The following is a 24,808-nucleotide window of genomic DNA, read 5'->3' on the forward strand; positions in this document are numbered from 1 at the left end:
AATGAGGATTTAAATCTATAATTCTATAGAGATGTTGAAATATGTAGGTTTTTTAAACATCAGTGCAGGAAATGGGCCAGAAATAGTGAAGCTTTTTTGCAAAGTACATGTCCTCAAGAAGAGCATGACGCTGCAGGTGTCCCTAAGCATAATCTCTAAAAACGTGGTCATTCCTAGCTGCAGCAAACTGACAGGAAAAAGGATATGAATGTAGCTACCTGGATCTCCTGGTTGGAGCACTTGCAGCATGATGCTGGAGAACATGCAAGGATGCACTTAGCAGGGTGCATGGATATATAAGATGATAGTTCCCAGAATGAACTGTGTCACTGCATTTATTTACATTGTATTGATATCCTTCCCCTGAGTTAATTACACCCTATTATGCTTCTAATGCTGTCATTATTTTAGTATTGTAACTTTTAGTGTTCTTGAGTATTTAGTTCGTACATCTTTGGTTCTATCCATTATCCTCTAATAATGTATATTCGTATATATTCATATATTCTAATAATATATGTTCATATATTACACAGAAATGTTATGGATTTGTAAATATGAGCAATGATGTGTCACTGAGATCAGGGAGAGCAGTATTTTGCCCATTTTGTGGTTTGCAATGTAGTGATCAAGCTGATTGGTGTTCCTTTAGATGGAAATAATTTTCAGGAAAAAAAAATGAAATTATTTCTTAATGTTTGGCATGGAATGTGTGTGAACTATGAATAATAGTGATATATGTAAAGGAAATTAAGAGAGGTTTTACCTGCAATAATGTTAACTTTTATTAAGTAAAATGAAATAGAAAAAAAGTCTTTTCTTCTTCCTATAGGTAAATGCTTATGATATCCAATGCCTGTAACCCTTGAAGGCAGATATGACTGGACGGATTTGATTGCCTTTGTTAACTGTTAGTCTTGAACCTGGCATTTGCATGAAATTACACCAAATATTTTATTTTGCATACTTCAAACCAGTGCTAAGTTTAAAGAGAACAACTAGGAGTTCATAACACAAATAGCTGGGATTTGGAACATTTTGTTGTATTCTCTGTTTTATTATCATTATTTGTTTGGAGTTTTCTCCACAAATCAAGTCATACTTTGCAGAATCAAATTTACCATAATTGGAAAGACTACTTTTTTCATTATTGAATAATATATTTCTATAAAGTTTTCTTTGAACCATCTATAAATTCCAGCAGATCATCTTTTTTATGATTCTTCTCTACTGCCATTAGTTATACACCAATGAGAAACTACAAAGTGATTACATATGACAATCATCTGAAGCATTGCTTCTGTTAGAAATAAAACAGTTGATTTTTTCAAAGTGGTAATTGCCAGCTTTGGCCCTTAGTTATAGCTAAAAAACCATAGTTTTTGCTTGTTAGGCTGTAGAAAATATTTTAGATTAAGTTTGAAGAAATGGAGATTTGCAGTCAGATTATGAGGTAGTTGTGTGATGGATTCCTGGGGTTTACTGAACAATTTATAGTAACAGAGCAGAATTTCCCACTTTACCATTACAAACTCTTTGTACAGGGCATGATACTCTCTTCTGAATTTTTTTAGAAAGCTTATTTCCTGCTGTAAGCCCCATGGCTCTTTTTTGTGCCTGATCAAGAAGGTCAAATACCCACAAGGAGGGAGGACTTCTTTGGGGAATACCTGGTGGAGCTCCCCCAAGGCTTTAAAGATTCTTCAAAGAAGAACAACATTTGACCCTGGTTTTTCCCCAAGAAGACAAGTCCTTGTAATTGAACTGGACAAATAAATCATATATAAATAATCTTTTCCTTTCCAAATAGTTATATACAACTGTAGCAAAGCCAAAGCAGTTGGGATCCATACCTACCTGGTAAGAGATATAGAGATATAGAGTTATAGAGTCTTCATGTGAGTTGGTTAATAGACCAGATAGGTGAACACAGCAATTTAAAGGTGATATGGAAATTAGGCAGGGTTTGGAGAACAAAAAATCTACCAAAAAGGGGGGCGGGGGGGAAGTGATCTTGCTTTTTTAAAGAAAAAATCTTACTTGAAGTAATACGGTGGAAAACTAGGATTGTTATACCTTCCTAGAATTTCTGAAGAATTGCTTTTATATGTAGTATGTTGACTAGCCAGTGCACTTCTAGATTATTTTGGACATATTCCTGGGAAATAAGCCAACACTGATAAATAGTCTTGATGTTTGGAAAGCCTCTAGGATTAATCTAGTGATCATAGTATTGTAAGTGTGAAATTTCACTCTAGAACATGTAGTCAATTTGACTTCATGAAAAAGGCAGATTTTGAAAAAAAATGTAAAAGGTAAGTAACTTTGAATGCTATATATCAAATTAGTTACAGAAAATTGGGAAGTGTTTCAGAAGTTGAAAAATACAATTGGAACGTCCTGAGTCAGAGAAACTAATTCAAGTAATTCTCCTGGTAAGCATTTTCTTACCTGTGTGTATTCCAACACTGTCTTTACATGTGTTGTGCACCTCACTCATCCAAAACCTCAAATTAGCTTACACTGACCTTAACAAAATTTGGATCAGACCAGAAGTGTGGTTTTTGCACAGTGCCAGCAGCCTGTCCTTCAGTTTATGTACAGTGCAGGAAATATCTGTGAGCTTTTTTTGAAACACAGATGTTTATTAAGAAGGAAAACAGAACTCTATCTTACTCACTTTAGTGGCTTCAATTTTCTGCAAATAAGAAGAGCACATCCTAGGATTTCTGGCTTCTAACATCATTCACTAACATACACATTTATTGCAAAGAATCCAATTTCTTTTTTAAACCAATTCTTTTCTCAAAGTTGAAAACAATTCTAGGTAAACTTAAAAATCTTAGTCAGTGATTCCTTTTAATAAAATTGAGTGTTTTAATACTGATATTTCACTAATCTTAAGATATTCTATTCAGTTACTCTTTCATTTTACTGTAAATGGCATCTTTAGTGTGCTGGAGGTTGATAACCTTCAATTTAATGTGGATACCATTTCAAAAAAGATCTTAGGATAATTTACACACTACTTCAATCACTTCAACTTATATGGGCTGATTTACATGCAAATTTTACTTTTATAAAGAAAAATATGATGTTTATTGATTTGTTCACGTTACGTCTGTGTTATTCAGCTCTACCAAAATATCTAAGTAATGACCTCTTAACTTTATCTATGTTGAATGGACTGAAGTAATTCTTAAAATATCAATTGAAAATTTCTCTCTCAGTAACAACGAATTGGGAGTTGTTAAATAAAGAGTCTATTTCTGCCCAGTACAGAAGGATCTCTATTGATTACATGGTAGGCACAAAGTAAAAGAATCAATAGAATTGATGTCCATGGGCCATGTCCTGCGTCTTTCACTTTAAAGATGGAAAAATTTCCATGGCTTCGGTTGTTTTCAACAAAGAACTGCAGATAATTCACTTTGTCATGATGCTGCCACATCGATATTATAATGAATCTGTCTTGTATTTCAAGGTAGATACAAGTAGAAATTTAATTGTAAAATCATCTGCCATTCATAAAATTTAGAAAGTCAGTTTTCTTTTTGTCTAAATTTTCTTGCATTTAAGAAATTTTTCAAATCAAATACCTGGCGATTAATTTTCAAAACACTGGGGTTGACATACTGGTTCAATAAAATCACTGACAGTCTTCTATGGAGTACTTAAGAAATATAAGCTTTAAAAAAGCATTTTAAAACTAACCTGTTTATAATGCACTATAGAGAAATAATTCCTCTGAAACATATGCTATTTACAGTCAAATAATTTCATAACTAAAAGAAAAAAGGCAGTAGTGTGGTTTACTAGAAATCACCCCATTCTTGTTGTCAAGATTTTAATCAAAATCCTAGGCCTTGTGGAGTATTCTAGGGATTTTCTCTTGTGTTTTATTAGTTGTTTTTTGAACTATAATCTCAGTAATGAGCAAGTAACAAAACCCAGCTGTACATATGAAACTACCACCTATCACAGTTCTTTCAGTCTCATATAGGATAACCAGAGCATAACCACTGTGAAGCAATACAATTATGAATTTCTTGAGGGGGAAAAAGGAGAGATAAGTGCACAGAAGTCAGCTAACACTGATGCATGGGTGGCTACAGCATGCAAAGGGTTAACAAGATTTTCATTTTAGATAGTTGCCGTAGTAACAATCAGAGAGCTCAGGCTGTATCTTTTCTATTTGTGGGGAATGTTTAGATTTACACAGTAGCTCAGCTTATTATATATCTCCCTTGATTGCTGGATAAGGTTCGTTGATTAAAAACAGAATAAGATGCATTTTTATAATACTAAGGGAACCCACTGCCCCCCACCCCTACCTCCCATCACTCTTTGTCCAGATCTCACTCAGCTCTCCCAGCACTCGCCCGTTGCCCAAGGTGTGGCTGTAAATCAAGTTTCACTTGAACTTTCAAGGAGCGGGGGCCGGATCCGCCTGAGCTGCTTATAGCAGGAGTGCTTGGTCCTGAGCATTCCTTTTCTCCTTCGAGCAGCTGATGTGGACCATAAGGCCATGCTGCCACCAGCGCTGGGTCTGAGCACTACTTCTGTTGTTCTGATGTCGCAGCTTGCATTTGCTTTTTCACCATCCACAGGTTAGTAAAAAAAAGTTTGATCAAAGGTCACCTCCATAGCAGAGGAGTGAAGAGGCAGATTTTTGAGCGTTCATCACCCAACTGTTCCCCTTAGAATTAGCAGGAGCTGACAGAGGCACTGCAGATACGGCCACCTCCTTTCAATGTGCAAATGGATCTGGTCTTGTGAGAATCAGACAATTATTCATTTCCTTCCCTTAAAAACTCAGAAGGCTTGTGACCACCATAGCAATGCCAGCTGTGCAGACGTGTCAGTGACCCTAAAGCCTGGAGGCTGCCATGTGAGACCAATGCCCTATGCTGGCAACAACCTCACATCTCACCTGAAGGCTCATATCTCCTGGGAGCAGGGAAAAATCCCTGCTCAGCTGGGACATGAGGTTCAAGTGTGCCTTGAACAGATGCTGCCACTTAGTGCCAAGTGATATGGGGTAGTTGTTTGAAACAGATATGGTGACTGCAGTACTGTGGCATTTTAATGCCAAATTTTGTGACAAGAAGAAAAATTGTGGTATAAAGTTTTACTATCTTATGTAGTTGATAGCCTGGCCTGCTCTGATTTGGCTAATTTCTAAAGCTTTTACTCTTTGCAAGCTCTTGATTTTTCATACCGCTGGTGCTGTTTGTGGTGTTAGGTTGATTTCTTGGCTCCATAACACACAACTGAAGAGAAGCTTTCTTTTCCTTTTATTGACTTCACTGGGATATTGAAGTGCTAGGAACATTTGTAGGCTGGCTTTTTTTTTTTTTGCTCAAGTATCTGAAAACTGGTTTGAAAATTTTACTGGAAGCTAAAGGGATTTGATTTGATTTGATTTGGTTGGATTGAGTTTTCTTTGAACCAGGGAAGGCCTTCAAGGAAAAATTACCTTTTGGAATTAAAAAATATTTTTTTGTGAAACTGGTCTGAGCCAACAGTAGAATAGTTTTCTAATCACTTAAATTTAGTCTACAGTGTGGTGGTACACAGCTTGATTCTTATTACCACATTGAGTTTTCAATTCATACCAAAAAAAAAAAGAAACAAAAAACCTGAGCCCTATAACCTAGGTGCAAATTTGTTGGTTTTTTCATGCTCCCTACTTTTGAAAGTCAGCCCACTTCCACTTAAGGACCACTCCTCGGACTTGTGATTCCAGAGTCTTTACAGCTCCCAAGGGGTCCCATTAGAGAACACAGAGCTGCAGCACTGCTGGCCCAAAGTTATTCAATCTGGTAGTTGACAAGAGTTTGACATGAATATTCTTTAGTCATAGATGTACCCATTTATTGCATTAATCATTTTCACACTGTTTTGTTTTTATGCATGAAAGTCAATGAATCCATCAGCTCCTTTTAAGAAAGCTATATCGCTCTTTTGTCAATACTGTCATTTAAACTTAGGATACCAGCCTGTGTATATCTATCAGTCCCAGAAATGAACATTGGTTCGTAGTCAAACTCTTACTGCAAAGAATTTCAAAAAATCAATTTATTTCTTTCTGAGAATAAGATCCTTTAAATAAAATTGCCAAGCTGCCAGTGTCTTTGTCTATTGTTACTTATTCTAAGTGATAGGGTTTTTCTGCGTTAAAATGGGAGGGGTTTGGGCTTCATTCATTGTTATTTTCAAGTTATAAACATAAAAACAGGTCCCTGTCTCCCTTTTACCCCTTCTTTTATGTGTAAATGTTTCATAAGTATCTGTATGAATTTTCCAAGTCAAATGTATTTTCTTGGACCTGTTTTTTACTTATGGAAAGTCTCACCCTTACACCAGCTTCATTGTGTTCAAAACCAAAAGCCTTAAAACAGCATTCCTACACTACTTCTTTGTTTCCAGATTTTAAGATCTATTATGCATAGTGTAGTGCGTAATCATAATTATGCATTCATGATGATGTTTGTACTGGCTTAACTCAGGAATAGTGTGAGAAAGCTAATCTCGAAGCTACAGGCTGTTTTCCTGGACTTTAGATTCTGATCTGAGCTGTTTGTTGAGTCTTACTGGAACCAGAGCCCCGTACTCACCAGTTCTGCTGCTGGACTCTCCATCTTTATCTCCAATCCCAGTGAAGGACCTTCACCCATTCTTTGAAAACTTTTTTTTCATGGAAACTTGCATTGTTGCAGTTCTTAGTCATGCTGCATATAATCAGCACACTGAAACAATTTATATGAGAGCTGTGTTACACAACTATGTCATACAAACTACAAAAAATTAGGATCCTTTTAATCTGCCATTGGGCATTTTAGGGAACTTCTTTTTCATTTTTGTGTGAGAACAGTAAAATAAAATCCTCAGGCTTTTAAGGGAGCAAGGAAAAAATTTCCTGCTTATGTGTAGCAGATTCTTCAACTGGAAGAAAGTAACTGCTTGCAAGGTAAAGGTTCAGTTTCTCTTCTTGGTCCAAGCCTTCTGAAATGATAAAGAACATGAATCCGTAATTCAGATCTGAGAAAGATCATATTGATGAGAGAGCACAGAATTTGGGAATGTATTTTCTTTGAAATTCCCATATTAATCATTTAACTATACCACTGTTATTTATTTAAAAATCTATACAGAATTTGGTGATATAGAAGAAAGATTAAAACCCCTAAAATGTTGCATAGTCATATGTTAAAATCTGTTGAACTTATTTTCTTGTGAAGTCTCTTTTAATATTTTGAAGGTGTTTTTCACTGATAGTATTTGGGAAGGGATTTTCAGTGGGAAAAAAAATAAAATTTTTGCGTGAAAACACTATGCATATCTTAGGAAAGTTTAACGAGCTAAAGGAAATTTTACAACATTCTATCTTTCATAGACTAGAAAAATAGAAATTACAAGTGAATATAAAATAAGTGAAGATTCCAGTTATTTGCAAACTTTCCCATCAGTATTATATACAATGTGTGTGTAAAGTTAATTGCTCTCCTTATTACTTGTAAACAAGAGAGCATAGAGTAACAGTGAAAATCACTAAAGGAACCTTGTTCCAGTTTATTTTTACATAAACAAGAAAGTATCGTGCATAATGCAACAGCATGCCAGCTAGCAACACACTCACAGAAGATAATTTAAATTTGTTTTACAGACACAAGAAGCTGACTTTAAAGCCATTCCTAAGAAGATTGTCCTTGATTTTACATTATCCTGGGCGGATGTTTCAATTTCTTCCATTTGCTATCGTACTTGCTGGGTAAAAAATATCCTAGTGTCTGCTTAATAGTGAAGGAATTTTCTACATGAAGATGTAAGGAGGAATTAGGTTTTACCCCATAATTATATATTAAGTCAGTGTTAAAATACAGTTGCAATCAAATCCTTTCATATCCCAAGGCCACACATTTGATACAGTACATTGGAAGGTCAGAATACTTAGCTGAGTATACACCCCTTGAGACTCAACAGATGTACAGATACGCGGCCTAATCCCAAAAACGCATTCATAAGTCTAGAAGATCAGAATTGAGCCTTAATTCTCTAAAGGACTGCCACAATGTTGTGTGGTCCTTTCATCCAAATTAGAATGATTCATTATTTCTAGTCCATTAGCACCATCAGGGATAGGTGTGGGCCATAAAATCTGCATTAGGATTTCTAAATATGTCAAGGATAATCTTAAAAGGAGATAAACTGGGATGTTTTAACTGAACTAAAAATAATTAATCAAAGTCATACATGTAGACTTCTGGTTGTCGAATCATGCGTTAAACTTCTACCTTAAATGATTATGCTATATTAACAAGTATGAAATTTGGGCAGAGGATTATATATTGGATTTAGATTCTTACTTTAAAGTAAAATGTTTCCTCCTGGTAAAGATATATTAAAAAAGCCTAATAAAAACAAGCATAAAGTCTTAAAAAGTCCTTAAGAAATACATAGAAGATTTTTTTTCTATTTCCCAATTTGCTTTCAAATTAGTTAGGTAGGAATTTATATATAATATTTTGTGTGCATTCAGCGTGTGCACCACTGGAGTTCAAGTATTGTGTGATGCATCATCAAGAGAATTACACTGCAATACCTACACCATTGTCTACAATGCCTTTGTATTAAATATATATTTTGTAAACTCCTCACAATATTTATTAGAAGTGTAATCCTAATAGAGCTGCATTGGTTTATACAGTTAAAACATTGGACAAGCATATACAAAGAACTTTTTGTTTTCTATCTCTTGGGTTCTGAGCAAAAAAAAAAAAAAAGATAGAACTAAAAAAGCCATTGTCTTTTACTGCTGCTAAATCATGACTTATTCACCATTCATGACAAAAACATTCACTTTTCTAAAGTAAAATACACAACCTGTGTTTGCAGTTCCAAACAAAGTAATAATAATATATAATAAGCAGAATCTATAACTAGCTAATCTGTAGTTCTGTGTAATTGATGCTTTATAGAAGGCTTTATGCATGTCCTTTTTTAATTTTTGTATTTTTAATGGATTCATAGAATCATAGAATGGTTTGGATTGAAAGGGACCTTAAAGATCATCTAGTTCCAAGCCCCCTGACATGGGCAGGGATAACTGCCACTACATGAGGTTACTCAAAGCACCGTCTGGTCTGAGTTTGAACACTTCCAGGGATGAGGAATCTTCTCCTCTGAGCAACCTGTGCCAGTGCCTCACCATTCTCATACTGAAGAATTTCTTCCTTATATCTAATCTAAACATACCGTCTTTCAGTTTAAAGCCATTCCTCCTTGTCCTGTTGCTACTCCTTTTTCTATTTTTTAGATAAAAATAAACATGTGATACATGAAATTTGGACTTCTGGAAAAGGTGGTTTAAGTCATCCATTCCAGAATAAGAAAAAGTATAACAGAGAAAAAATTACAAAATTTCTCTAAAACAGTTATTATTCCATATCATACTTTAACTAATCTGTAGATGCAACAATCATGGTGAATGGTATCTGTGTAAATAGCTGGATCATGGGACCAGGCATCATTAATCCATATGCAATATAAATGCCTTCATGTCTTCTAGAAAAACCTCCGTAATTGTCCCCTTGGTCATCTGGAATATCTGCTGTCACATTAACTACCCCAAACCCAAACGATATTTGTGCAAAGTAATAGACCAATTGTCAGAAGCTTACCAGGGATGGTTTATCCCAGAGTTTAGTCCCTCAGCCTGTCCAGCGTAAACTCAACGTTTGCAGAGTTGCAGCTGAGCCATAGAAGCAGAGGATTCATCTATCTTTCATGAGAAATGTTTAGCAAAAGTGAAAGAAGTTACATTCAAGCAAGTGCATTCAACAAGTGTGTACTGGCAAATATCAGCATGGTCTCATTAGCAGAGAAAGAGATGAAATTCATAGAGTAGACAATAATTTACAGGTGAGGTTAATCCACTAGGAAAAACGCACTGATAATTCAGTGTGAAAGTGTGCAAGCAGCACTGCATTATATCTTGTCTAAAGATAAGTTATATAGTGTGTGATTTTATCAGTACAGGTGTATGTCATCTCTGAAATAGTATTATCCAAAGTATTCAACTTTACAGTAAAGCAGAAAGGTTCAACACCCGTGGCAGATACCCGAGTGCTAAGACACACTGACAGGGCACATGCTACCCACAGGTATCAACTCACCACAACAGATATGATTCACTTAGAGTTGTCAACTTGCAGAATATCCTCATCATGTTTATACTCATCACAGCATTGACTAAGAATATGATTTCTTGACTCTGGTCATCGTGTAAACACACAATAAATATATATATACTGCTTTCCCAAGGAACAAAATGAACAGGACAGAGTGTAATAGGAAAAATAAAATGAGAAAGTCAAGGCAAAATACACTGCTATCCATCCCATGCTCTTTGAGAAAGGGAGAAGTTACCTATACATAGTTAGGTATATATACAATGGGGGAAAAAGAAAAGGTGGGAGGACAGGGCAGGGGAGGAGCAGCTGTGGAGTGAAGCCAGATGAAGACTTAATAGGAGAGAAGGACGGGAGTAGAAAGTCTGTCAAGACAGGGTGATATGGGCAGTGGAAGATCATTGAGTGTTCAGAGATCCAGTTTCCAGCTTTTCCATTCCTGTTCCAATGAATTGATTGTCACCTCCTCCAGGGCCACAGGAGCAGTCAGAAGAAATCACCAAGACTCTCAGCTAGGACGAAGTGCTATAGTATCTGGATTAATTTAAACCTTCCTGGTTTAAATTTGAAGATGAATTTTAAGGACATCCTGGATTAAATAGAACAAACTGAAGTTGCTTTTGACAGCATTACTTTGTACCTAAGTTACAGTGACATTTGATTTTGTTTGTTTTACAGATTTGAAAAAAAATGCATTCTAGCTAGGTAACACAAAATGATCCCCATGTTTAGTGCACATTTAATTTACATCAGGAAGGCATATTTGATAGCAATAAAAAATTTGGAATCGTACTGAAATCCTGACAAGCATTGGAAAATATTAACATACCTGGAGTGTGAGGTTTTTTTGTTTGAATAATTTCTTTGGTCCGCTTTAGGTTTGTGGATGAAATGTACATAGTGGTGATAGATACATGGTGAAATGTATGTTCAGTTTTGTCACTTGACAAGTGATGATCTCTTGGGGTAAACAACAGGGTTTCTCAGTTGCAGGGAATCCCAGCTGTCTGTTGGGATTCCATCTGTGTGTACATTTTTCCCCCCTTATTTGTATTTGAAACATTAAAAGGCTTTGATTTGACCAGCCTCTTCAAATGTTACCAATTCTTTTTCTTCTGTTATCACCAAAAAAGATACTGAGAAGTAACTTCTTTCTTTTTTCCACCAGTAGTTTCATGGCCCATCACAAGCAACAATTTGTCTGTGTGGGTATACAGGTTCTTGTATACTCTTGACTCTCTTCATGTAGATGGGTATCTGACAGATGGTACTTGAACACTCCTCTGAAACACTGGATCCTATAAAGCTGTAAAGTAGTAACTCAGTTATCCCAGGGTCTCTACAGATTTAGGTGAAATTAACTAAATTCATTATGTTTGTATCAGGTTTTCAAAGTTTTTGGGTTGGGTTTTTTTTTCAACCACAAGGACTAAGGACTGCAAAATTTCTTTTGCACTTAGTTTAAGTTTCAAGATCTCACCAACAGACATATTGGAGGCTGGGAAAGCTGAAATCCTGATGCAATTGCAAGATTCCTGGGTGGGTGTTTACAGGCTGGAGACTGCCATGCCTTTGCTTTATTTGGTGATGTTGTCATCAGCATGGAACCACAACATTGAAAACCTCCTGACATCTCCAGTGTTGTGTGAGTGGAGAGGAGTTGCCTCTGCATGTCCAAAAGATAAAGACGTGGCACTGTTAAGTGCTGCCACAGGCCTTGACTGGCAGGTTTTCTAGAAAAGCCTTTGAGATAACTGTTCTTCCAAGACTGAATCCTCCTTGGAAAAAACTTAAGATTTTTCAAGGAAGATACAGAAATGGAAAGACAGTCCAGCTGATTGCATACAAATTAACCACAAAATGCGTATCTGTATCTGTCCACTGAGCTGTTTAGATGACATTGTTTTAGGACTTGATGAATTTATAACCAGTTGTATGGTAAAGAAATACATTGAGACAGACAGTGTAAGTGTGAGGTGATAAAATGGAGTTATCACTCTTCTTATTATTCAAAAACATCTTAAAACAAATATTAATTAATATTTGGTATAGTCTGAGACCTATACAAATCTCTTCTATTGCTTGGTCCAGAATGACTCTTAGGAGACCTTCCCAGATGAACTGATTTGATGAGCTTATAAATTGCTGTATTGAATATGGTGACCATCAAAGTTGAACTTAACCTCTCTAGAGGGGATGTTCTGCAGTTTCAGCATGTGAGGTGTCAACCCTGTGATGATCCAATTGAATTTAAATTGAATTTCAAAGTAGAAACCTCCATTGGTGTATTAGCTGATGTTTTACTATCCCATACTTGTATCTGAAGGCACCTGAGGTATATTTACAGCTCCCCTCACTGTATACTCTTTGTTTTAATTGACTACATAAAATAACACTACACAGTGGGGCATGAGAACTTTCTCAAAGGGCACGAAGACATCTTGGTAACCTTCTGTATCTTTCATGGGTAGTAAGGCTCTTTCGTAGATTTAGAAAGAAAATCTGTTTGCAGGAACCAAAATACAATTGGAAAGACAGCCCCTGGGTATCAGTACATCTCCTTAAATAATGTCGAACGCTTCTTAGAATGCCGTGCCTTGGACAGGATAGTTGTGTCACAGTAACTTACTGAACATGAGCTCAGTAGCTCAGTACCTGTTTCTTGCTTCAGCACAGCTTCTTGGGAAACAGCTAGCACCTATCTGGCATTTAACATGAGAATTTCACAGACTTCGAACTACTTGATCATACTGTATTTCTCTTCAACATCGAGGTTTCCTCAAGTTTCTACCAGGCCACACACATCATATGTTAGAAATGTCTTCAGGAAAGAGCCCATCTAATGTTACTTGTCAGCACTGATTCCTTTAGCAAGAGTGCAAAACTGTTTTCAGCCTGCTGTGATGGCTATTTTTATCTCCATTAACCTCTTGACTGAATATAAACATTTATTGAGGGTTACCTCTCTTGTTTGTCCAGTTGCTTCAAAGGTTAGTAAAAAGTGGATGCCTGCCTGACCTCTTTTATCCTCATTAGCTGATTCTAATTGTTTCCTGAGAGATCACAGTTTTGACCCTGCTTGTCCTTGTCAAATTTGTCTAGTTATGGCACAAAGACATTAGCAGAAATTGCATTTTCAGGTAAAAATTACTCAAGTATAGAATGCACACTTAGGTAGTGTAGAGCAGTGAACAATACTGTGGTTTTATAATGTGCCCTCATTTATAAAATGTGAGGCTACTACTGTATGGCCCCATCTTACAGACATCCACGTTAGTAGAGCCCTGTGATTATACATAGGCAGTAGGCAGGATGTTTTGTAAGCTTTTGACCAGTGTGTAGCAGTTCTTTTGGAGGGAGAAATTAAATTATGTTTGGTTTTTGAATTCTTATTTCTAAGCAGTTGAAATATTATTGCTCCTGTGACAAGAAAGCTTTTTTTTGTGTAAAAAGGTACCTTTCTTATGCTAGAGTTATTCCTAATAGCACTGTAAAAAAACCCCAACAGCATAAAGTAGGTAACACCTACCTCCACTATTTTGGGAATGACCAACTAAATTTTACAGTATGACAAGTATATCTCATGAATGACAGGATGATTTTCATAGAACTCTGTGAGAGTGCATGAACTCAGTGCATGAACTACTTCAAGGGGGATGATGTCCCAAAGGTGAAGAGCTATCATGAAGAACATGCCTTGCGAAGACTTTCTTCTATGTCAAGCTAAGAAAGCCTTTTTTCATGTTCCTCGGTGGTTCTCAGCCATGGTTGTACAGTTCAGACAAAGGACCTGGCAGGTCTCAATTAGGTATCTCAAACAGGCAGGTCCCAGGCTTCATAGATTGTAACCAGTGCCTTAAATCCCACAGACACTTAGTGCAGATTAAAAAGCACTGGTGTAATGCGCTCAAAGCACGATATCCTGCTTTAGAAGCGGGTTGCAGCATTCTGCACCCGCTTCAGCTTTCAAATGGATTTAAAATGTAGCCTCAGGTATAGCGCATTGCAGTAGTCTAATCTTGAGGTGATAAAGGCATGACTGATTTAACCATAGCTTCTTGTTATCTTGAACTGGGGTCTTTTCATTTTAACCATTTTAAGGAAATGGCCTTTCCTGAATCAGCAGGCTTGCTTCAGTTCTTGCTGTGTAATAAGGCACAACAAGAGCAATCCTCTTTCGGTGGTGAACACCTCCTATGAACGTGTGAACCTCACAGGATGCCAGATCCCAAGAACTGCTGCCATGGTCCTGACTTGCCTTACAGCTCACATAGTATGGCTGTGAGGTGCATCAAAGACAAGCCATGGCTCATATCCTTCAGTGGAGCTGCCAAGCTTTACAAGCAGCCAGGGCCTTGTGAAGTTTCACTTTCATATTAAAAGAAGTTTATTTACATATCTGTGCAGCTTGGGCGCAGAGCTATGAGAGAATAGGAAATTCTTTTGAGGTGTCCACCAGTTCTTCTAGGCTAGAAGAGCTGTGAAACAAAACACCCTGTTCCTCCTCCAGTCTATCTCTAGTGCTTAGAGACCACTTACAACTGCAGAGCTGATTAAGAGTTTTACTGCCAAGCCAACCTGGAAGCTAATTTAGCGATAACCATGTAGTTCTTTAAGTTTCAAAAAAGCCCTGTAAATGGGGAATGGCAAAGCAGACACATATGCTGACTGCTGGTGCTCAGTCTACCTGCTGCTGTCCCTGCTTTGCCTCAGAAGGGATAAGGCACCTGCCTGGGCTCCTTGCCTTGTCTGGAGAAAACTGGGGTGGTGACCTGGGACTAAGTCCACCCCTTTACTAAAGGAGGAACTAATCTCCATGAGAAAGTCAAATGGTATCTCTGCATCTCATTCTTCTTTAGCAGTATGTGGTTAAGTATAATCCTTTCCCAGGGTGTATTATTTGTCCTGACTATGTAGATAATAAACTATTGCCCAGCACAAGAAGATCCTGATATTATTTGAGGCTTTTTTTTGATACCACCTTAATGCAGATAAATACCCTTAAAGATGGAAGAGACTCAATGTAATGTCAGACGTCTGCAAAGAAAAAACCAGAAATAGAAATGAGATCTTGTGAAAATTAAATAGATGATCCCTTTGGCACTTAAAAGATGTAATTTTGGTTTGTTCTGCTTTTCAACTTGGCCACCAACTTAGGGAAAAAAAACTCTTGTTTGAATGTCTTAATCATTTATGGTGTACTTGTAAAAGTTCACTAGCTGGATAATATTTCACTGTCTTTTGATTGTATGTGGGATTACCAGAGACTGAGAGCACATATAAGCACAAAAACATGTTAAAGGTTTAACTGAAATGGCAGTTGGAGAAATGCAGCAAGTGGTAGGAACATGTCCTGATCCTCCTCCACATTATTGCTGTGAAGCCGTGGTTACTAACAATTCATGTTACAGCTTGTATTTAATTCGGGTATGATTCTCAGGTGTGTGAGAAATAGCTACTTTTCATTGTTTCCATGGCAGCCTTAGCACTGTTTTGGTGTAAATTACACTGAAGTCCAGACTTTTCTATAATAGAAGATAGAGATGATAGTTCGATTACCTTTCATCTCACCTCTTGCAACTCTTTTTTGGTTCATGCCTTGTTTACATCATTATTTTCTATGCAGTCCATATGTAAATACTTTGCACTGATTTCATAACTGATAATATCAGGATTCTTGATAATTTACATAGGAATATAACCAAATTTTTTATAAATTAATAAAATTGTCTTGTTTATCGATCAGTTATTAATTAGAATGTAAATTCAGAATATAAGTGCATGCAGCTGCGTTGACTCTAGCAAACATACTTTCTGCAACTTCCCTTAGGAAAAGCAGTATTAGGAACTGAGACATTGCATGTCTCTGGTTTCAGTATTTTTACACTAGGTAAGTATGTTTTTGCTAGATGTTACATTCCTTTCTCCTAATTTTATTTATCATTTCTACCTGTTTTTTCCAATACTTATGGAGGATGAATAATGTCATGGAGTGCATATAGATGAAGCTTGACTTATGCCCAAACATTTGTATGAAAAATGCAAAATCTGAAGTGAAAATTAAGTAAAAAGTACTATCTTTGATAAAGCATTACTGGAACTTGAAAAGATAAAAAACCCCTGAATTATGAAGAACTGTGATATTTAATATATATTTTTCTATAATCATTATTAAAATATTGGTATATCATAATTATAGTAACTATATATTTTATACAATTATTAATTATATCTTATGTAACTAAAACATTTTCAATAATATCTTATTTTCAATAAGTATTTTCCTGTATATTTTTGAGTTCAGTAGGTTCTGTGGTAACTCTTTATACTTCACTACATTTCTAGAACAGTCATAGCTAATAAATGTGGCCAAAGCATCTGGAAAGTCCATTATGATTTTCTGTATCTATATTTTTTTTACTCTCTTAGTCATATCACAATAGAATGTAAGTGGAGCCAACTAGAGAATTATTGGTGGAATATAATAATAACTAAATTCTCTTACAGAAGGTTGGAATGTCTTGGACAGAATTATATTGTGGGAAAAAAAAACGATTAAAAGTTATGTTGTGACTGTTGTAGTTTGTACTCTCTGTTGTGGTTTCTTTCTTGATACAGAGAAAAAGAACTGTGAATGACAGAAGCCTAAGTGTCATCTCAGTGCCACATACTGACAAACTCAGGATTGCCCACGGGAGTTAAATGTTAATAAATTTGAGGCCTCTGCCTTAGGTCCTCAAATACCAAATTCTCTAAATATAGAGTATGAAATATGGACAGGAGATGGTTTTATTAAATTGACTCCATGCCTTTCAGGTGTGGTAATACCATGCTTTACTTTTGAGCCTTTCAATGGATTAATGCAACTTGTATTTTAGTCTTTGTGGAGACAAAGTCCAGTGAATATTTAGCATTATTATGATTTCAGACATAGTAAAATCACATATCAACACATAGCAAAGGAGGGAAAATTCCATTATCCATTCACAACTATTTCCTATGATAATATAGATGTTACCCAGGACAGATCTTTGAAATGGATACCGATTCTTTAAATTCTTTCCTGTCTGTTTCAGGAAATAGTGAGATCCTGTTGATAATAATGTACAATGTGTCTAAAGTTCACTTCTAAACACTTGGCTCTTTGCTGTGAAAGTCATCTGCATTCCCTTTATAATTCTCAGCCACCAGAGATCTGCTTAATCTTGGAGATCTGATCCAATATCATTCGGAAAAATCCTTGATAATAGTTTCACCATTCAGTCAATGAAAGAACTAAAGCTTCCTGCTTGTGTCTTCTTAAAAAAAATCCTGAGGCAGAGGAATAAGAACTTGGCTGATGGATTTGGAGCTTTTGTTGTTTGCAAATAAAATTATTATTACTATTAATATTCAAGTTCTTAATCAAGGCAAGCAAATGGCATCTGTTTGTTATCGTCCTTCCTACAGAAGACAAAGGCTTCAGTCCCTATGGTACTGACTGCTGGCCCCAAGTGGTTGCTGGATGTGACTTGGCAAGGAGTAGAAGACAACAAAAACAACTGCATTGTGTACAGCAAAGGTAAACACATGCTTATTTTTTTCTTTACTTTCCTGTGTGAGCTACTGAGACAAACATATACCTGTTGCATAATAGGAAAATTAATAATATATCTCCCCTTAATGTCAGTTTTCTCTATCATTTTCCTCCCACGTTCTGGTTTTACCTTTTGTTTTTAATTTTAGTTGTATAAAAACCTCACATAGTCTCTGCAGTTTATTAAACACTTTTTAAACACTGAAGGACATCAGATGGCATAAGACATACCATCCATTTCTCTCTGAGAGTTAGTGCCCCTTGGAAAACATCAGTAAAATCTATACACTTTGAATAGATGAATTCTTTTGGGCATTTTATTGGGCGTACTGGATATCATTTCTCCATGTTACGTTATGTTACATTGTAGACTACTAACTGAAATCCAGTTTTATAAGAAGAGCGAGGACTTGACTGGACTATGAAAAGACTTTATGTCAGCATGGTAACAGAGGATAACTGGAACTGGGTTTCAGGGTTGTCACCTCTGACATTCCAGTCTCTGTGTAGTAGCTTGATGTGATGATGCTTCACTGAAATGTATTGGCTCATCGTAATGGGTAGCACTTCCATCTTATGTGAATTGTCAGATTTGCTCAAGCCAGTACAAGTTCTTATGAGGCTCCCGACCAAACTTGCTTTATCTAACCTACCACAGCTAACAGCTCCTTTGGTTCAAGATGCAAAGGCTTTTGTCTTGCATCTTTAAACAACCCAAAGAGTCTCAGGTTCAGTCCGTAGCACCATGGACTATGCACCACACTGTCCGGTCAGTCACTGTGAAAGCTTTTAAATGCAGTTATGGAATCATTACAGTATGTTAAAAAAAAAAAAAAAAAAGATAAAAAAACCACCACTTGAATATATGGAATAAAAATAACTTAGTGTAGCCGTGTTTGGCATTCACCCTAAAGATCAGGTTGCAAAACTATGACTTTCCCTCCTTGTATTTCAATCACCAATCTCAGCACTTTGTGAATACTTCAGAACATGCACTGTTCTTGTTTAATTTCTTTTAGGTTTTATTTCTAACCGAACAGACCTACTGAGATCAAAGATTTGTTTGCTGAGGCAACCTAGTGACCATTTCAGCATACAAGCATCCAGGCAAATAAGCATCCATATCAATATATTAACATACAAAACACTAATCATAACATCAAAGACTCCTAAAAACTTACTAGAAACAATTACAACTTGTTCCTATAATCATTGCAATTTATACACTTATAAGAGGATTGCTTTTAAACTGCCACAAGCCTTTGAAAGTTGAAACGCTGAAAACAGGGAATTTGCATGTTAAAAATGATTCGCACACCAGGGTCTTATAAATTCTTTCTATTATAATTACAGAATGTCAACACATTCATTCTACAACCTGAAACACCTGCAGTACTAGAGAACTGGGCTCAGATCTAAAAAGAGTTGAGCTGCCCTCCCTTTACAGCTTGCTGATTGCAGCCCAAGTGGAAGAAGCAGCAAAGTGCTCTGAGTAACGAACGCAGTGAAGCTTTTCTCATGACTCCAGAGCTGCAGTTTGCTGTTCATAGTGTTGAATGATCACAGGCAAACTTTCCTGCAACAATGTTTTAATGTAATGGGAAACTACTTTCCCTCCAAAATATAGCTTCTGCAAATTCCCTTAGGATGATATCTTATCAAGTATTACATTCTTTAGCACATATTTACCAGTTGGACTTTTCATCTTCAAAGTACTTTACTAACACTAACTAATTCATTAGACAGTTTCAGTGCTATCTGTCAGATTTATTTTACTGAAATACATTTTTTTTTGTCAAATACTGAGAACTTGCTTCAGTTTGATACAATATGATTAGCCTAAAACATTAGTTTTTTCATTCAAAGGTGATGGATTCTTTTTCACTGATTATACTAGTTATTTGGTTAACAAGGTATGATGAGACAGTTACACAATACTCATGGTGAATTCTATTGTCTTTACCAGAGATATCTGTTATAACTAAAGTTGAGGGTAAATTTGAGGATAAATACATGTTTAAAACCTGCTACTTCACTAAATTAATGCAGGAAATAAGTTACAGATATGCTTTGCCTTCACTGCATTCTGTTCCTCTCTTTTCACTTTGAGGTGGCTGTTCTGTCAGTCATTAAGCACCTACTCTTGCCTTGAGCTCTGCTGGGATTTTTGTACTAGAAAGATTAATTGACTTGGATCACAAAACAATGTCAAATAGAAGATGGTAAAATAAATAAATAGAATAATGTTTCTTCCTTCAATTTGTATCTCATCATTCCAGATTACATTGCTTTGATTTGTGTTAGCTTTCTGTCTCCTACAGTGCCATTACTTCTAATGAAACGGTGTCAGCTGGCATGTAGCTGTAATTCGATGTTATGTTGTAGTTGCATGTGTATAATTTTGTTAGTTTGCTTAGCAATACATTGTTATTTCTGAAAGCAGTTAGCTGAACAAATGTGTGGAATTGTCTATGTAGCAGATTTGGTCACCTGGAAGCTGTTTTCCATACTATATTCAAGATGAGATGAGTGGAGTAAATAGGCACATTTCTAAGAGGAAGATAAGTTTAGAATTGGCTAGAAGTACATGGTGCTGGTCGATCAGTTGCTGACTCAGAAGCACATGCCATATTTCCTTTTATCTTATTACAGTGATATCTTTGAGAGCAGAATTTTCCCCAGATCTTTCAGAAGAACATAGGAATGTTAGTCTGATTTCCAGTTCACTAGACATTTTGAGCACTGTAATCACCCACATACTGCACACAGAATAATCATGGGGATAGGAGCCTAGAATGCAGGTTTTATTAAAAAAGAATTTGCGCTGGCCAACTAACTCCCTATTTCCCTTCAATGTTCTCCATAAAATATTTTCTCTAAACAAGCAAACACAGAAAGTGTGTGTGCATATGTATGTGTATATATATGTGATGTACACATATAGGATTATGTTGCTGAGTTATTACAGTGGAATCACAAATCTTTAGATGAGGAAAACAGTTATTAAAAAACGCACATCAGAATACATTCAGAGTGAATAGCTATGAAATAAATATTCAGCATTTGAAATTAGTGGTATTCTAATTATTCTACTTAGTCTAGGATCACTACCTGTATTTTTGTAACTACCTTTCCCCAATACTACGACAAGGAAACTTTTACAACTGTAATTATATTTCTAAAAAAAATGCTCTTTTTTTCAATATTTACCTCAAACTTCTCTTATGTTTCAAAAACAGTCTATTCACTAATTTGAGATATGTCCTAGAAACTGAGATTTGAGAGACAGATTTTATGAATTTTAGCTTATCTAGAATTATAAATGTGTTATTTTTAAAAACAGCTACAGTGTAATTCAGGCAAGATATACTGTTAGAAAGTATAGATGCATGAACTGTATGGTCAACTGCCAAATGGTGTACTTGAGAAACATTCGTGCCTTACAGAGTTGTTCACCAGACCTGGAAAATCTCTAAGACCACAGGTAGGAGTCACCTCACAAGCTAGGAGGGGGCTGGGGTATTTACTACAAACCTCTCACTAGGACGGCAACAATTTTAAAAATTAAATTTTGACTGACCAGAATAGAAACAGTGTAAAAAACACAGTTGCACAGACTAAAAACCATGCTCATATAACAGACATTTTCCTAGATAGTATTTAAACCATTTATGTGAAATGTATGGATACCATATGTTTAGTGGCATTGTTAAAACAGGGTGTCTGTACAAATATTTAGCTGTGGGAATTATAAAATCATAAGGCGATTAAGTTAGCTAGTTGTGAAATTCCAATATTGCTTTTTAAATGACTTCAGGATATAGGAGGTGCTAAGGTTATTATCTGTTATCAGGAATACAGCGGAATTGTACGACTGGATAATAACTAAACAACTGACACAATGTAAAATTACATTATCAGTGTGTTAAAACAAAATTGCGCCCTAAAGGAGTCTACATGCCAGCTCAGAGCTGCAGTGTAATTATGCTTAACTCTGATAATTAAAATACAACGGAGATCAACAGAATCATTTTCATTAAGAAAATTATTAATGATGGTGGTATAACAGTAATTGATTGCAGAGCACCACAGGATAACTCTGTGCAGGAAAACCAACATGTGTAACGTGTGTCCGGGCCGGCTGGGTTGCGTTGTGTACCACTGAGCATGCTGCCGGCCAGGTGGGGCCGTGGGGCACTTCTCCTGCTGCAAAGCCCAAATCAGAAAATGACCACTTGGCAGGCTACCCCTTGGAGAGAGAGGGATGGGTGCTGGTACATGGGGTGGTGGGATGGGGTCAGGTGTGGCTGCCAAAAAGGAGGGAGCCACAGCACACTTCTTAAGCCAGCAATTGTCTCAGTTTGTGTGAGGCAGTGTTCGGTTTTGCATTTCCATTAGTGATTTATGGATGTTATTTCCTCCTCTGCCTGGCCTCACTGAATAGTTTATGCCCTTCGTTATTTCTGAGAGGATGCTGGAGGAGAAAACCCATCCTCACCCCAGCGCGGTTCCACAGGCACTGCATGACATCTTCGTAAGTGATTCCACAGGATGCTCCTGTTAATTGTGCCAGTGGTGCAGACACATGATACCAAATGCCATAAAAAGCCTCCATGTCTCCATAAGTGAAATCACAGTCAATGCCCACTGAGCAACTATAACAAAATCCTTGCTAGGGAGAATGTTGCCTAAGGGTGAGATCCAAGAATTGTCATTTTCTTTTGGTGAACACAAAAATGGGGAGAGGGAGGAGTGAATGCGGGGGAGTGCTGCTCCACACAGCTAAGGGATGGGTGCTTGATCAAACAGATGCAGCTTTTGAAAGCTGCCCAAGAAAGTCTATTCTCCAATCACAACAGAGAAGAAGCCTGTTAGTGTGGATTTACAGGATGATATTAGTTAAAATGACAGCTGCCCACACTGAAACTGTGTCATGTAGCTGATTTATAAATAGCAGCTCAAGGAAAGGCAGCAGAGTGGAGAGGGCAGGGCAGAAGTTGGGGCTAGAGGTGGAGAGCTGTGCTTGACCCTTCTGGGGCTTCCACTGGCTGCATGGTCCCATGGTTCACTTAAAATAAGTCAGGAAATACCTAATTCTTTACTAAATTCACTGGCACTGGGGTGAGTTATTTAGCTGATGTATGTGCTGTATGTTGAAGACACAAACACTGTGAAAAGGTCACATGAAATTACTAGTAAAAATTGAAGGCAATTTTTAATTAATTTTACTAATTTAAAATAAACATTCTAATTTTTAACATGCAGAAAAATTCAAGTGTTGGAACAGAAAGGCTCTTAAATTTTCCTTTAGTGACAGAGGATTACTTTTCTTGATTGTTCTGTGAGATCCTTGATACCATGTTTTCCTGAGCAAAAGAGTTTTCAACCAGCAAATACTCTTTTTTTGTCCCTCAAACTTCAGGCAATGTAATGGTACATTGCACCACAACATACAGCATCAAGGACCTTAATGAGACACAGGTCAAACATCATAAGGAGTTTAAACACTGCTGCATTAGAGTATGAGTATAATTTGGTCTGGGTCAGAGAACAAGTTGTTTAGTAGGCCGAAGGTTAACTTGGGGCATATATTTTAGATTGCAAGGGGCTTCTTTCCACATACTATTAAAAGCAAATCGAGTGAATTTACTTAGTCTGTTCCACATGGACAATCAGAAAACTGCAGTATCTCCTGTCCTACTGGATGCCTCCAATAGCTAAACAACGTGCTGAAGCCTTTGGTGGTGCTAAAGGTTTTTGTTTTTCTTTGTATCCACTGACAAAAATATCTGAGTTTTCAACAGCATACATCTGACACTTACCTGAATATCAAAGGTCCATGAAAGAGCTTGTTTTAGATTTCTTTTTCACAATACTGAAAAATTGCAAAGTATTTCTTAATAGAGTTATAATTATGTGTATAATGCTTACATGGAATGATATATCTGCTTTCACAGTCATTGGAAGAGTGTGTCGTGATACAAACATACTGGGAGTGATTGGTAGGCAAGTAGACGTCAGGCTCCATGTTTGGTTTTGCAGGGATGTTGAGAAGGCAGGATGCCAAATGGCACCATTGCAAACGAAACTATTGCAAATCAGTCCTGGTAATTTCCTTGCTGGCCACAGAAGAAAATATTTTGTCCCCATCACTAGTGGTCCTTATTGCTTATGGCAGACACAGTGTTGTAGACTTAATTCAAACACTATTCCACTTCAAAGAACTCAGGAAGCAGGACTGTACTTTTTCCTTATTTTTATTTTTTACCTCTACAAATAGATCCAATGGGCAGTTTTCTACTTTAGGGAGTTAGAGGTCAGGGCCTTGTATATTGTCTTAATTACCTACAATAAAAAGGTTGTTTTATGCATCTTTATGGATATGTATATAATAGCATACAGTGAATTATTACATGGCCTTTAAATTCTAAGCATGTAGATAATAAAGGGAAAATGACAAGAAATGCAGATGTACAACTATATTTCTACTTCCAACATGAAAATGCTTTTGTTCATTATTGAACAAAATTACATTTTGCTTGAATTACATTTACGTGTCAGCCAAATTTTTTTTAGGTTGTTTTTGTATGTATATTGTTTTGGGTCTCTTTTTCTTATGTTCTTCTTATCACTTATTATGCAGTTTATTTCGTAGTTTGAAATTGGAATTGTTTTTCATTTGAAGAGACAAGAAAATAGGCAGAATACTGACATGATTTGCACAGAATTATATTTTTTGGACTGAAGATTTAAAAAATTGTACACTGATTCTATAAGTCACCTACGAGATATTCAAGATGGAAAAGAAGCCCAATATGTACTTCCTATTGTGACCATGTGAAAAGAAATATTACCTCAACCGTTGAGACCACTGGCAGCAATAAATGTAAACAGAATGCAGAGATTTTTTAATTTTTTTCAATATATGTATTTGTCCCTCATTTTTCTAAGTCAATTTCAGTAGAATCAGTCATTCAGAAATCAGTTAAAGAAAAATATTGTCCTTATTTTCAGGATGTGATATAGATGCTAAATGTAT

General features: G+C 36.4%; 1 protein-coding gene across 2 annotated transcripts in view; it reads left to right on the plus strand.

The window, feature by feature from the left end:
* ZFPM2 (zinc finger protein, FOG family member 2) overlaps positions 1 to 24,808 on the plus strand; it is a 306,310-nt gene that overhangs the window by 180,755 nt on the left and 100,747 nt on the right. For both annotated transcript variants that reach the window (XM_051785155.1, XM_051785156.1), the window contains one exon: positions 17,643 to 17,754. In XM_051785155.1, the coding sequence (XP_051641115.1) occupies positions 17,643 to 17,754 (112 nt within the window). The remainder of the gene's footprint in view (positions 1 to 17,642; positions 17,755 to 24,808) is intronic.

The sequence above is a fragment of the Manacus candei genome, unplaced genomic scaffold (genome assembly GCF_025592945.1).
Source record: "Manacus candei isolate 608988 ecotype Guabito, Panama unplaced genomic scaffold, ASM2559294v1 h1tg000019l, whole genome shotgun sequence".
NCBI classification, from domain to species: domain Eukaryota; kingdom Metazoa; phylum Chordata; class Aves; order Passeriformes; family Pipridae; genus Manacus; species Manacus candei.